This window comes from Coffea arabica, chromosome 2c (genome assembly GCF_036785885.1).
Source record: "Coffea arabica cultivar ET-39 chromosome 2c, Coffea Arabica ET-39 HiFi, whole genome shotgun sequence".
Classification (NCBI taxonomy): Eukaryota; Viridiplantae; Streptophyta; class Magnoliopsida; order Gentianales; family Rubiaceae; genus Coffea; species Coffea arabica.
Window position 1 is genome coordinate 7,679,803 of NC_092312.1, and position 14,285 is coordinate 7,694,087.

Sequence of the window (14,285 nt, forward strand, 5' to 3'; positions counted from 1 at the left end):
TGAATCTTCCTTCATCGGGCTTTCGATATCGCGAGCTCTATATTGATTTTTATTACAAATGAATCATTGATGTATTATTAGTAGTGATTAAGACTAATTTTGTGCATGGTAATAGTTTCCAAAAGACGATAGCGTGGATTCGATGGAAAAAGATTGAAGAGTTTATCTTTATCTAACGACTGTGTTAAGATAGAGTTCAAGTGTTAAGTGCATATATATATATATATATATATATATATATATATATGGTGTGTGTATGTAACTATGTATGATAAGTTACGTGTAAATAAAGTAAATGCACGACTGAGTGTTTAGAAAAATTAAACACTCCTTGAGTTAATTGGCTTCAATGCTAGCCGATAGTGCTAAATTCAGGTGGTGGCACTGACACATGTGATTGTTTGAGCATATGAAGCTCTGGATAATGGATGGTATTTCTTCATTTGGCTTCAAAAGTGCTTTTGAACTTTCTCAGCTCAGTTGCATCAAGATAGTGGACCGGTGCTGATCGAACTTTCTCAGCTCAGTTGCTATTGAATTAGTTCTAAATTTCTCGGTTCATCTCATATACGTCAAATTGATACTACGTATTTATTTCGTGGAGTGCGTTTTAGTTCTTTACTTTGATTATTTAATATATAGTCAATTGAACAACGTGGAAGACCATCATCATTTTCAAGACAAAAAATATATATATATATATGAAAGATTTTATTTTACCAGCCACATCCTAGGAAAGGGCAAAGCAATTTGTGTCTGCCATTCAACTCGGCAGGCTTTAAATGGGATGTGGTACTGATAACAATAGGCCCCCTGTGAAACGATGCCTGCCGGCACAACATGCTTCTGAGAACAGCATGAGAAAATCTCTGAAAACTACAGGGGAGCAAAAGAACATGTATCATATAGAAGTATAAAGCTTTGCTATTTGGGGATTCTGCAAGCCAGGATTCGCTAACTTTTCTACTGCTTAAAGAAGAGCATTGAAAGAGAGAGAGAGAGTGCAGGTACAAAACTTCTTAAGGTACATAAATACGTGAAAAAGTATCAGTCACCAAAGATGAAGATGTTCGTAACCATTAGCCTGTACATTATCATTGTCATACTTAACTAACTCGAGATGGCACAAAGAGTCTCTACCGTCCCGTCCTAAAAGAATCTGCCATACAGAAACATATATGCAAGGACAGCAGTTCTCAAATAGGTACTCTAATCTGGGTAGTTGCCATTTTCTGGAGACTGCTGCACACTCTGACCTGGATGACCGCTCCATTCCATCGCCTGTGAAGGTGCTTGTGTGCTCCGAGGCTGCGGCTGAATCATAAATTGACTGCCACCAATATTTTGGTAAGAAGAATCAATTGGGGACCAGAAGCTTACACCGGAAAATGATGCCCCACCAATTGGTGACGGCGACTTACCAGCAGAAGTGTCACCTTTCAAACCACCAGTAATATCCTTTTTGGGGTCGATTACAAATGTCCCAACAATAATCTGTTCAATTAAGAAACTGGTAAGCAGCTGAATAAAGTACACTCCACTCCATATGCTGAAATGAAGGTAGACGCTGCCTCTGATAACAGGAAATAAGGGATCCATAATAATCATGCACCAAATAGAGGCGATGTGTAATAATCCCTTATTTCAAATTCTACATGCTATTTTAGTTGCTAAGTATACACATCTAAACATATCATTCTACGACACGAACATTTGGTACCTTTTACTACTAAAAGGAAAAGAACAATTCAGGAGAACAGAATTAATCATATTTGTCCACCTTTGCATGTCATAAAGGAGAAGTTGAGATCTAAATGAAACATCAAAGCGAAAAAAATATTAAGGGGTTTATTATTTAGGAATTTTATTCCAGTGAAGCAGAAGAATGAAATTGGAGGCAAAAACAAGAATCTTAGTATTCATTTTGATTCCCTTAATAATCATCATCCTAACATATGATTGCACCTTGACCCCAGCATTCAAATGTATAAAGTCAGAGTAAGGACGAAATGAGAGCTTGTGCTTTAAAATGATAATCCAGATGTTTATTAGGTGATATTTATGAGGAATACATTCATTGTCTGACCTACCCATGCTCTACCACAACTGGGATAGAAAATTCACACTGGCAGATCAATGTGTGAGGAAGTCATGCATGGCATCAGATGTTTGGTGGATAGGCTTGGCTTTTTAGTTAGTTTGAATCCCAAAGGTGGATCCAAAAACTGTTATCATTCACTATTCGACATTTGACAAGAGGGAGGGAAAAAATGTTGGAGAGGAGAGGGACCGTTGAGATGGTATCCCAAGCAATTTCATAGATCGTTCAGGCACCAGAGAAGGAAGAACCCGTGGTGCATAAATATTGAGTGAAGCTACGGGTAACCTTCACCTAAACATAGTGGGATCAATCCCTAGTAGCTTAGTGCTTGATTCTTAGTAAAGTTAAAACAACAAAGCAATGAAATGAAAAGGAGGTTAATTTGTGTATAACTTGCCCTAATTTCAACAGAAACTAGCCACTCAATTTGTAGATTTTCAACTAAAATGATATATATTTTCCTCTAACTCAAAATGATATTAAACATTAGACATCCATATAATTTGTATAAAATCCAGAAAAAGTACAAAAAATGGAAGATATTAAGATTCCATCTGCGACAAATATCAAAAGAAAAGACTTGTCCTCAAAAGGGTAGCCAATAATGGGCCTTTACCAACCATCGGGTTCTTTCAACAAAAATTTGAAACTAAAAGATGATTGACAGCAATTAGAGCTTATGTGCAGTCAAGATAAGAATACCTGAATTGGCCCAGCAGCAGTAAGGGGTCCACCAACTCCACCTCCAATGATTTGACCATCAGTACTAGACAGACATACACTTAGTCCTCCAGTTCTTCCTCCAAGTTCAGTGCGTACATAAGATCCACAGAGGGAAAGGATGTCAAATCGCCCCTACATCAAAGCATGCCACAATAGAGTTAGATATATAAGGTAATTAAAATACAAAGAACCATAGAAACCTCTATCCAAAATGATCATCTTCTCCAGCTATAACAATTTCAAGTTAGCTATTTTCAAAACAAGTAGAAATAAGCTGAGTAAGCAATCAGAAGGGAAACTCATGATGTTCTCCTGAAGTCTTCCCCTAGTTAAACGGTAGTTGCTGCTCATAACATAATTTAGTGGTATGCATTCACAAATCTCTACCTCATAAGTGATATTGCCTCCAGAAGTAGCCGGCTGACGTAGAGATGCATTAGATATAGAACCAGATGCTGAGAGAATGCATATTTCACGTTTGCTTTGTTGCATGAACAACATTATTTTCTGACCTACATCCTGTCAAATGCAACAATACACCACTGTGGAACTTCTGAACAAGTAAAACAGCTTGCAATCTTATGCATCTAAACAGCAATTCCAGGAAATAATTTTACAAAAATAAATGAGACAACCGTCAAACACAAGATCAAGCAATTGAAAGAAATCAGCTAAATAAAATGGGAAGGAGAAGCTATGATATAAGGCTTCTTTAGAAACTCTTGCATAAAGATGCCTAATGTCAGTAGACACTGTTTCTGCTACAAGATAATAAGACAATTGCAAACATCTCAGCCAGCAGAAGATGAAACAGGCCCTAATTGAATAATTGAAATCAAGACGAGAGCATCCAAGGTCAAGTTTACACAAATCCCAAGGTTGATTAAATGTGGGCTGCCCCCTCTTAAGCAATAATTACAACAATATCTAAAGAAGCCTCCTTTAACCTTTTTTGTTTTCACTTCGTTTCTTTTTTCCCCTTTTGAGTTAGTACACTGGATATTTAGAGAAGATGGTGGGAAAAGTGATCAACATTTTTTAGGGTTACTGGTGAATCATTTTTACCAGACTCAAATGTGTATATACACAAACCTGCAGTTCCTAGAGCTCTTATTCAAAAGTTGTATATAGGAAGTTAATAAGGATGAGAGAAACATGACCTTAATTAGTGTCCTGTGAAAAAAATTCAGTTAGAACCTGAACAGATCTAGATCTGCAAGTTGAAGTTAATGGTAGTGCTAATAGCATGTATTTATTTTCTAAACTAAATGATGAATGCAATTGAGAAAGTGATTTTACTCTAACTTAACTAATAAATGCAATTGAAATAGTCATTTTACGTTCATCCTGTGCAACGACTAACATTGTCTATCCAAATGCAGTAATCATACACCATAAATCCAGACACTAAATAGAAGATCACTCAATTACTAACCAGAAACTGGAAACAAAGAGAAACTTAACTTGCAAAGGATTATACCTTCTTCTTTAGGAAAAGATAAAAGAATAATGAGGAACCAGTTTTACAGGTCTAGACAACACAAATCCAACAGGTATGTTGCACAATATATAAGCAGCAGAGAATAATATTATTTGTTTAAGTAGGTGATGGGAAGAGAAAACATACTTCTCCAGCAGCCACAGTTATGACATGAGGTATAAAAGATTGACCAGTACTACCTGCATCAACAGCAGGAAAGCAGGACAAGTGGGTAAGTGGTAATCAAGTTCTAATTAAATTAATTAAAAAATGAAGCTTAACCTACAATGGAGTAGCTATAAGCAAATAAAAGAACCAGAGGAAACAAAATCACATTTAAACAGCTGATGATCAAAGAAGATAACCACATACATACCTATGTTACATGGGCTTGGGTGCAGGTGTCAGATATGGGTGCGTGTCAAAGTGTCAGATTCAAATATTTGAAAATTGTAAGATTCGGGAATATGTGTCTAATTTTGGGTATGGGTGTGGATAAGATCTTTAGATATAAATCATTCTAAAATTTATGCACAATGATGTATCAAGTGTATTTTAATAAAAAGTTCAATTAAATGTGCAAAATTAGGTTGAAAAGAACCATAAGCTTAGTTAGAAAGGTAAATTTTTTAAATATGAGAGGCTGCATTTATATTAAAAAGGGAAAACTTGTAAAGAAATTAAGTTGTTGAAAAAGATAATTAAAGTCAAAATACAGGGATTTAGTTGCAAAATAAATATCATTGTCAAATCCTATCTTCCTCATCGCTCAATCAGCACTGCCGTCACCTCATTTACAAAGCGTTCAAGCGAATCAAAACAGAGCACCTCTTCTCAAATTAACCAAGACGCTCTTACACTTATATGCCATCATTACCACAATTCCACACCCTCCAATGAAAGAGAGTTAGCAGCCCATACATTCGAAGCAAAAATACAGCAGGTGTCGTGAGTTTTTTCCTTTTCAATTCTCTAGCAGTTCTCCTCCCCAGAGCCACCCTTCTTCCTCTTCCACTCTCTTCCCATCTCATGTCACTTCTTGTCCATCTCTCCTTCTCCTCCGCCATCAACATCACATCTCACACATCTCACAAAAGTCAATGCATCCAAAAAATTTTTACCATATCAGGTACGGATTCCGTACCCATACCCGTGTCATATCGTGTCGACACGGGTGCACCTGGGGTGAATGACGAGTCCGGATAACATCGGTACAAACCCTATGCAGCTAAAAGCAAGAGAGCTGAATACCACATCAAATTTGTGACGCTGATACCAGTTGTGTATGGCACCATGTGAATGTCTCTTGACAAGAGAAGCTAGAATGCAAGTGCTCAGTATTCCTTTTATAGGAAGAAAACTAGGAAATCCTACCAATTTTTCAGATGAGCGTGAAAATATACAGTTTTCAGCTTATGTACAGAATTTCCTATGGACAATACACCAAATGAATTTATACTAGTAATCAACTTCAAGCATCAAGTAATACAAGAAATCAACAAAAAGTATGTTTCCAAATTAGAACAAAAATTATTATATCAATTTTCTACTCAAATTAGAACAAAAATTATGTTTCCATACTTTTGGTGTCAATTGAACAGCAGCATTTAAGACTTCCTCCACAATATTTTAATTCCCACTCGTACCTAGAGAAGCAGCTAAGAATAGACGGACTGGAAAATAACAATAAGTGTGAGATTACTGCATCTTTTGAGGAAGAGATAATGCCGGCAATCAGAATCTCAAACCCCTCTTTCACCTCACACTTAGATAAAAGTATTACTACATCCAACACCCAATCTGCACAACGCCACCAGTTATGGGGCCATTGTAGAAACCCATATAAAGACTTTCAAACATCCTGCAAACTTTGTTCTGCATCTTTTTAAATCTAAAACTGAGGGAATAACAATGCACTGCATAATCTACAGAAACATCTTTTATCAACCTACAATTGATTAGGTTCCATCAGATATGTAGAGTCCCACTCCTAAGCTCTTTATCATGCATGAATCATTCCAATAAACACTCAGTGATCTGCCAAAAACATGTGACCATTGACCATTGCATAAATTTGCTTTCACTCAGGTCCTCTAACAGTCCTTACTATACCCACAAGCAAAATTCATGTATAGCAACTCATGCGGTCCAAAGCCTTAAAAAAAATGAAAATAGACACTACAATAGTTGATAAAGCAATTTGGTACAGGTAGTTACAGCATGTCCCAGCCCAAATTCCAAGTTTATCATAAATTAGCTATGGGAAGTAATGGAGAGAGAGAGAGAGAGAGAGAGGCAAGGGGGGGGGGGGGGGGGGGGGGAAGGGAAGGTGGACAAGTCTTGCAGCCACTGCAACATAGAATACTACTATATACTACCAACGGGTCCTACAAGCAAAATACAAATTAAATACCAGCCAAAAAACACTATAGTTTTCTATTACTTCTAGAATTTAGAAAACTAGACATATAAGACAGCCTGCTTGATTTCTACAGTTCATATATCAAACAGCAGTAAGGCACGAGTTTTGAACAAATAATCCACCAATAAGTGAAGGGTTTCTTCGTCCACAGAGTTCCAATGCAATTCCAAAACAAGCACCGAAAGGACAAATTAAAGGGCCTCGTTAATTTCCCAAAATTCATCTATAAAATGCAGTAAAGGTATAAATAATATAAACCGAAAAAAAATCACATATATAAAGGGTTCCTTCCCCTTTTGTCTTTTTCTTTCTTCTTTTTTTTTTCTTTAGGAGATTATTACCAGAAGCGGCTAACTGGTACTTCTTAGAAGAAGCCGAAGAAGTAGACCCGCCACCGCCACCGCCAAAACCCAAGTCCTTTTTCTTCGGCGGAGAAATTGAAGCCGCAGTAGAAGCCGAAGAGAGCCGCTTAGCAGCCGCGGCTTCACCAGGGGTCCCATACTTTCTAGGCCTTCCTCTCTTCCTCTTCCCAGAATCCAATCCGGCACCACCAGACGTCACCACGGAGGGGACAGTCCCATAAACCAACGGCGAAGAAGTTGTAGTGGTGGTGCTGGCAGCGGGATTAGAAGTATTCGGCAGAATTCCATTGGTGGGAGAGGTGTTTGATCCCACGGCGGTGGTAGGGGCGGTGGGGTTGAGAGGTGAGGGTGGTGGTGGCTGTTGAGGGTGGTGAAAGTAAGAGCTCAGTTCACTACTTTCATTAGGGTCCATGATAGTGCGTGTAGTGTGTGAGATTTTGGATTTGGGAAATTTTTTATTTTCTTTTCTTTTTTCCTGATGATTTTTGAGGTATTTGTTTTATTTTAGGGCTTTATTGTTTTCGGGAAATTTGTGCCTTTTGAACCGTTGATTGTGGGGTTGGTGGTTTTTCTCAGCCGTTGGATGCCGAGGAAGTTATTTGACTTTATCCGGAGACCTTTCTAGGTATTGGAATTGGGATTTGATATGTCTACTGTAGATTTGCCTGACGATGGGGATATGTATGGATTTAATGTGGATAAACACGTTTAAATCTTTTTCTTTTTCTTTTTCTTATATATATATTTTAAGCTAAAGTTTGAGACCTTCTTATTAGTTTGGGGAACAAGAAAACAAAAAAGATTAGCCTGACAAGTTCGAAGTTTTTTTTTCCCTCAAAAGTAAATATTAGGTATTTCATTATGTTCTCGAATTGATAAACTATATTATATATATACCTTACACGTAAGAACTTTGATTATCCATGTGTCCAGTCACCAACCAGCTTTGAAATTGTTTGTTTATTTGGAAGAAAAATATTATTTTGAGGATGAAAGCGACAGAAACCTTCAATAGTTAGGGATTAATTTTTGTTTTCTAAATTTTTTCAAATGATGATAGATAAGATGTTTAGTTAAAAACATATAGAATTCAAAGGTCGAGACAAGTCCAATTGATTCCTTTCTAAATTTTCATAAGATTACTACAAAATCACTCGACTTTGAGGTGTCAATATATCACTCTGTTCTTCGGACGGTATGCATATTTGTGCCGATTCTAGGAATCTTTATTCACATTAGAAAAAGCAAGCAGTAATTTGTGCAGACGAGATAAGTATTACCCCCTTAATTTAACAAAAAATTACCGCAATTGAACTGTCAAATTCCACGAATTATCAAAGAAGTTAACTTCCTTTCATTCACTAACAGTTGCTTATTCATTTGTCTGTCCAAATGGAGACTCCAAAAGTAACTTCAAATTGCTCAAAGGAAAGAATGGCATCAATCTTGCTTAGACAGATACAAGGAGGGATAAAGTCATGTGAATTAGTAGTAGATGGCAATCATAAGGATCCAACATGGGACAGGATACAATTTCAAGTGGGAAATGGGGCAGGGACGTCCCTTAACCGTTAATGGTCCTGATTTGGTCTCAAAAATTTGTGCGGCTGAGATTACAAGTTGTAACTCGATTTTCACGTCATGTGTGGGTCCCATAAAAATTTGCTTTAAAGTTACGCAATGTGCAAAAAAAGTTACATAATGTACAAAGAAAATTACGCGCAGTTGATAATGACCAAAACCGCCGGGGATTTGTAAAAGTGGTATTTGTAAAAGTGCCCCGAGTCCTTTCAAGTGGTATTTGTAAAAGCCACAGTGGTCCATCTGTATTGGAATTCGTCATTACGCGAGGCTGATTATAAACGTTATTAGCCAGCCTCGAATCTATTTCAGACACGTCAAGTTTTCCCCTGTGCCAATTGATTTGATTGTCATCAAATTCTCATTCAAAACCCTTTTTTTTTTTTCCCCAACCTAATCCATCCTAAAACGTAGAGGAAGAGGAATTTAAAGAGGCTATGGATGATATGAAAACTTGTCTAAATCAAAGAAATATTCTGACACCTTTTTAATTTCTCAAAACTTGTGGGCGCCCCTTTATGTCTCTTGTCAGCACGGTAATCCTCCCCTAATCATTGCTAAAATACTTTAATTCTTACGTTACCCCGAAGGTGCGAGCAACCGTACTGTTGATAATGGTTTGGGTGGTTGAAGGCTCATCATCTTCCATGGACTATCATGGCCGTTGAGTACCAAGTGTAGGTCAATCGAATGAAACGCAACACCACAGAAGCCATGAGCTGATGGTTTCAACTCAGCAAAAGTGGCCTCTGATGGTGACTATTGAACTCTTTAAGGGAAGACGCTTCTTGTCGCGAAATTTTTTGAAGCATAATTAATACAGGGTTCAAGAATCGGAAGGAGGACTGATCTCCGGTAAGCCTCAGGAGTGCAGTGCTGGAGAAGTGGTATAGACAAAATTGATGGACCGAGTCAAGGTGATACATGTCAGTAGCTTTGCTTGCCATATTTCCAGTTAGCAGACAAACCGATGCAGCAATGATCTCTCACAGATCACAGTAGATAAGAGATGAATAAAATAGAACTAAGAAACCGGCATACACATCACACTGTTTTACGAAATAGATCCATTACAGATACATGTACACTCCTCACAAACTGTTAAATTTTGTTGCACTTTCTCAAGTATCTTCTTTTGAAACTCCCTCCTCAATCATCTGTTTGGAAGAGCCCTCTGCATGTGAGTTCTTCAATTCTTCCAGCTGCCAAGCATGGATAAACAGGCAAGATATCAATTCAAATTCGTTCTGATCCATTAGAGAGACATGTGCATAGCCATGATTCCATGAAACAGCCAAATGTATGCACCTCAGGAGGATTCCTCTAACAATCTACGACTAGAAAGGTACGTTGGCATCCTAATTGCAGAGTAGATGCGTATATGCCAGCCAGGAAACTTAACATTGATAGAAATCTTAATAGTGAATGAGAAATCTGCGTAATCCACCTGCTCTTAAGGACAGACGCAGAAGTTAAGCTGATGTGTGCATTTATTTGGTTGAGTTTACCTCTTTTCGAATATGAGCATATCTCATAAGAGATTATATAATAAGAAACTGCACAAAGAGAGATATTGAGTCGACCGAGTGTGATAATTCAAGGTTCTCAAGAACATTTGGTCCATGATTTGGCATGAATGTATTCTATTTGTCAATCAAGGTTCCTGATTCCCAGTCTTAATGGAAAGAGAATAAATGGGGTTGGCAGACAGTAAGAAGCAAACAGCACAAACAACTAAAGCAGAAAAAGAAGTAAGTCAATACCTCCCTACATTTATCTTGGTGTGCTGCCGAAAGCTCATTAAATCTTATCTGCAAATCAGATATTTCAGCTCGTAGCTTTTCATACTCGGCCACAGTTGGACCACCTAATTTCTGTTGGATGAACCTGCCAAGGGGAAGCCAATCTGAACATGAACATAATTGAAAGGAATGGTATTTTGTCAATGAGGAGATGGAAGCATGGTAGACATGTCCAGTAATAATTGAACATGACAACTCATATGATTGATGCAGCTCCAGTTCGGTATACAGAGGTTTCGAAGATGGACCATCAACAGAGCCATGAACAATCACGTCAATACTTTCGCTGATTGCTAGTTATTGCAAATCAAGTAATATAGGATATAAGCTCTTTTTACAGTCATATAGGGAAACAGTTACTCAAAGTCAAGCAAACAATTGCAATATAGGGCGAGCTTGATCACACTTACTCCATCGCTGAGGAAGGTTTATCACTCTGTTCATATAGCGCGACAAGAACTACAACGTGCCAGAGAAATACAAAAATACTTAGTCAGAGAATTGGGGAATGGAATTATTAATTTTACTACTGCACGCTGGAGGAAATCAGAAGTAGCCCAAAACCTTTGGTCAGAGCATCAAGAACTCCACTGGACTCCAAATACTTCCTGAAAGCTTCCTTCTTTGCTTCCTTTTCCTACCGAAAGCACAAAAATTTTAGTTACATTACATGGGGGAGAGTCGCTAGCTTGCAATCTCTAACCATCCTAAGCACAAAAGATCCAGTATATATTTCCATACAATCTCCTAATAAATGACAACACAGACAGCTTGGGAACTCCATATTCTTCACAGCAGAGAAGAGGCCACACAGATTCAATCTTTTCAAGTAATAATCATTTATTCATTTCCTTCCAATTACATAAACCATGAGGCCCATGAGTGTTAGTTGTTACCATTTCCTTTTGAACCACTTATTCCAAGATTCAACGAGTTAACAAGAGCAACTTGGATGCAACGGAGTTCCTCAAGTCACATATACCACACAGTCACTCATAACTAAGCAAATTGATGGCAATGTACATTCCACGGTTAACGCATTTCTTCTTGACAGTTCTTGTGTGTCCCAAAATTCCGAAAACTTAAGCATAACAAATCTGGTTTTGGAAAAAAGTTGCCATATAATTCTCCATAATTAATTAATGTTTATCTACATCCCAAGCTTATCTGAATTTTCTTACCTGCATTGATCCAACTCTAACCCAGTAGATACCCATATGATAAAACCCAAACTATTGAGCTAGCAATTTGTGGCTCTTTTCCTTCTTTTGTATTAGCATAATAAACTACGGATATGAAAACAATGCAGTGTGAAATATTCTTCATATCTAAAAAAGGGTTTCTTGAGATGTCAAGAAACTGAGTAAGAGATCAGCAAGTAATGTCTGCCTGAAGTAAGTAGGCGATTCCGGAAACAGACCAAAAAATTTTGAGATTTGGGAAGGCTGTCACTGTCTTACCATTTCCAATTATAAAGCTTGCTTCTTCTTTAGTGCATTAGTGACTTCAGCCAGTACCAATGCCGTAATTGGATCTTGGTTGGATCTTCCTGCCCGATTCGCAGAGATGCCTGCAATCCACTCCACTCCACTCCACTCCACCTCCTGATTATGCCCCCCGTGATTGTCTTTTGTTCACAAATCACAAAGTACCCGGTTACTCTTATGCTTCTTGCCTTCCTTTCGTCCTTTCAGTTTTAATGGTTAGCACGAGACATCCACGTGGTTATTTGACACCTCCGGCTTAGGCCTTTTTCAACTTTGGAGAATGTTTGGATTTTTGGACTGTTATTTTACGGAATTTTTGTAAAAATATGCTACAATAAATAATTTAATATATGTAAAATAAAAAAATAATTAAAAAATATGATCATGTAAAAAAAAAAAAAAATTCTTTAAAAATTTCAATCCAAACCAGTGTGCACGTGAATTGAATTCTCACCATTTTGTACTAGAATATGGGAGGACAGTTGACCACCTGGCAGTCACAATGGCAAACTACTACCAACAAGGAAGCCTCACATCTGCAACCTCCAAAAAGTGGAAGAATTGATCATTAACTGCAGGCGGAATAAACCACTAGTTTTTGGAAGCTTCAACATCAAGGATGCCTCAAAAATTTTGAAAATCTCAATCAGTCTAGCAGGGAGAGAAGATGGCAGTTTGTGGACATTAAACAGGCCAGCAATGGTCAGTACTCTGTGAAATCATTTTACAAAGCTCTGAGTAGGGAAGAAGGAGCGAATCAAGAGAGACACAATGAAAGGGATGAGCCAAACTCAACTGGCCAAAATAAAAAGGAGCGGAATTGGACATGAAAAGTAAGCTAAGGACATTCATTTGGAGATGCCCGAATAAGGCATTGCCAGTGAATGAGCTTATATACAGTAGAACCAGAAAGGAAGAGCCAATATGCAACAATTCTGGAGAAGATGTGGAAACTGTAGAGTACCTATTCCTTTTTTTTTTTTGGGCAACAAAGCATAGCAGGTTTGGAGGATAGCACCATTGTAGTGGGAAGGCTTAACACACTGCAGAGGGAACTTTAGCAAATGGTGGAGTGGCCTATTGGAAGCAAAAAGCAGAGTCGGAGGTGCTAGCCACATAGTGCTTATAGTTAATATTCTTTGGCATCTGTGGAAAGCAAGGAATGACAACATCTTTAATGGTAAACATCAACAGTTCGACACCCTTTTGAAAGTGTACAAAAAGCTCAATCAGAGTGGATGGAGTTTGTAGGAGCTCAGAAAAAGGATAAACGAACGAGCATTCAGGAAACAACAACAGTGGAGCAGGAAGCACCGACAAACACTGATGATGGAAATCACAGGAACATATAAGTATTGAAATCAACAGCCAGAAGTAAAACAAGGCGCTAGGAATATGCGTCATAGCTTTGAAGGCTGATAATACACAAGATGTTTGGGTCTTGAGAGAATGAAGTACAGACGAAATATTGCTGAACTATGCACAAGCTCTCAAACTGGCACTGAGCAAAGCGATGGACCAGCAATGTCAAGAGGTTAAACTGGAAATTTCATCACAGAAGTTGCTACATCTTTTGAAGACCAAGAAAACTAAAGATATCAGAATTTTTGCTCAACTGGAGGACATTCACAGTTTAAGATTGTTGTTTTTGAAATACTCATTTATTTTGTCCTCGAATGAGAGTAGTATAAGAAATAGAATGATTAGCAAATATGCTGTTAGCTTAACATAAGATGAGGAATGCTGGATTCCTCTATGACACGATTGTAAAGTTTAGTATGCAGTTTTTGCTCAAAAATTGTACAATTTAGCTTTCCATCAATAAAAAACTATCATTTCAGTAACAATATATATATATATATATATATATATATATATATATATATATATATATATTTCAACAACTAACACAGCACAATGTCCTTATATATCATTCTATGGCACGCTTTCAACACAACAGAAAGAAAGGAGAGTAAAGAAGATGATCCTAGAATGATCCTTATATATCTTGTTCTTTTGCTCTAGTCTTTCTTTCTTGAATTTCCAGTACTGTTTCCACACAAGCAATCACCTTAATTATTTTCGACACTATTCATTCCGAGGCCAAGTCATCTATGGGGGAGAAGCTTAAATGAATTTCATTGTTGACACATGTTCTTCATATTATCTATTCTACATTTTCATACATAAACAATGTTGCGTTTACAGGAAAGTGTTTCGAGGATTAGCAAATTATACATTAACATTGAGGTGATTTTGTTTAAAAATTGTACATGGTACCATCTTTTTGTTGACGATTAAAGAACATGATATACAATTGAATTTAG

The 14,285-nt window shown here is 37.4% G+C and overlaps 2 protein-coding genes across 4 annotated transcripts; both read right to left on the reverse strand.

The window, feature by feature from the left end:
• Positions 1-1,002: 1,002 nt before the first annotated feature.
• Positions 1,003-7,590, reverse strand: LOC113725601 (AT-hook motif nuclear-localized protein 14). 3 transcript variants are annotated; one of them, XM_027248872.2, is made up of 6 exons: positions 7,068-7,580; positions 4,452-4,504; positions 3,212-3,343; positions 2,804-2,956; positions 1,422-1,494; positions 1,003-1,330 (listed from the first exon to the last, which is right to left on the reverse strand). In XM_027248872.2, the coding sequence occupies exons 1-6, from the start codon at positions 7,498-7,500 to the stop codon at positions 1,320-1,322; spliced, it is 855 nt and encodes a 284-aa protein (XP_027104673.1). In that variant the 5' UTR covers positions 7,501-7,580; the 3' UTR covers positions 1,003-1,319. The 3 variants fall into 3 exon arrangements, with proteins under 3 accessions (XP_027104673.1, XP_027104672.1, XP_071930138.1); XM_027248871.2 differs by having other exon boundaries at positions 1,003-1,494; positions 7,068-7,582; XM_072074037.1 differs by lacking the exon at positions 3,212-3,343 and having other exon boundaries at positions 1,003-1,494; positions 7,068-7,590.
• A 2,050-nt stretch (positions 7,591-9,640) lies between these two features.
• On the reverse strand, positions 9,641-12,234 carry LOC113725602 (uncharacterized). Its single transcript, XM_027248873.2, has 5 exons — positions 11,932-12,234; positions 11,036-11,108; positions 10,882-10,930; positions 10,433-10,556; positions 9,641-9,871 (listed from the first exon to the last, which is right to left on the reverse strand). Exons 1-5 carry the CDS (start codon positions 11,932-11,934, stop codon positions 9,791-9,793), a joined length of 330 nt encoding a protein of 109 aa, XP_027104674.1. The 5' UTR covers positions 11,935-12,234; the 3' UTR covers positions 9,641-9,790.
• Between the last annotated feature and the right edge of the window lie 2,051 nt (positions 12,235-14,285).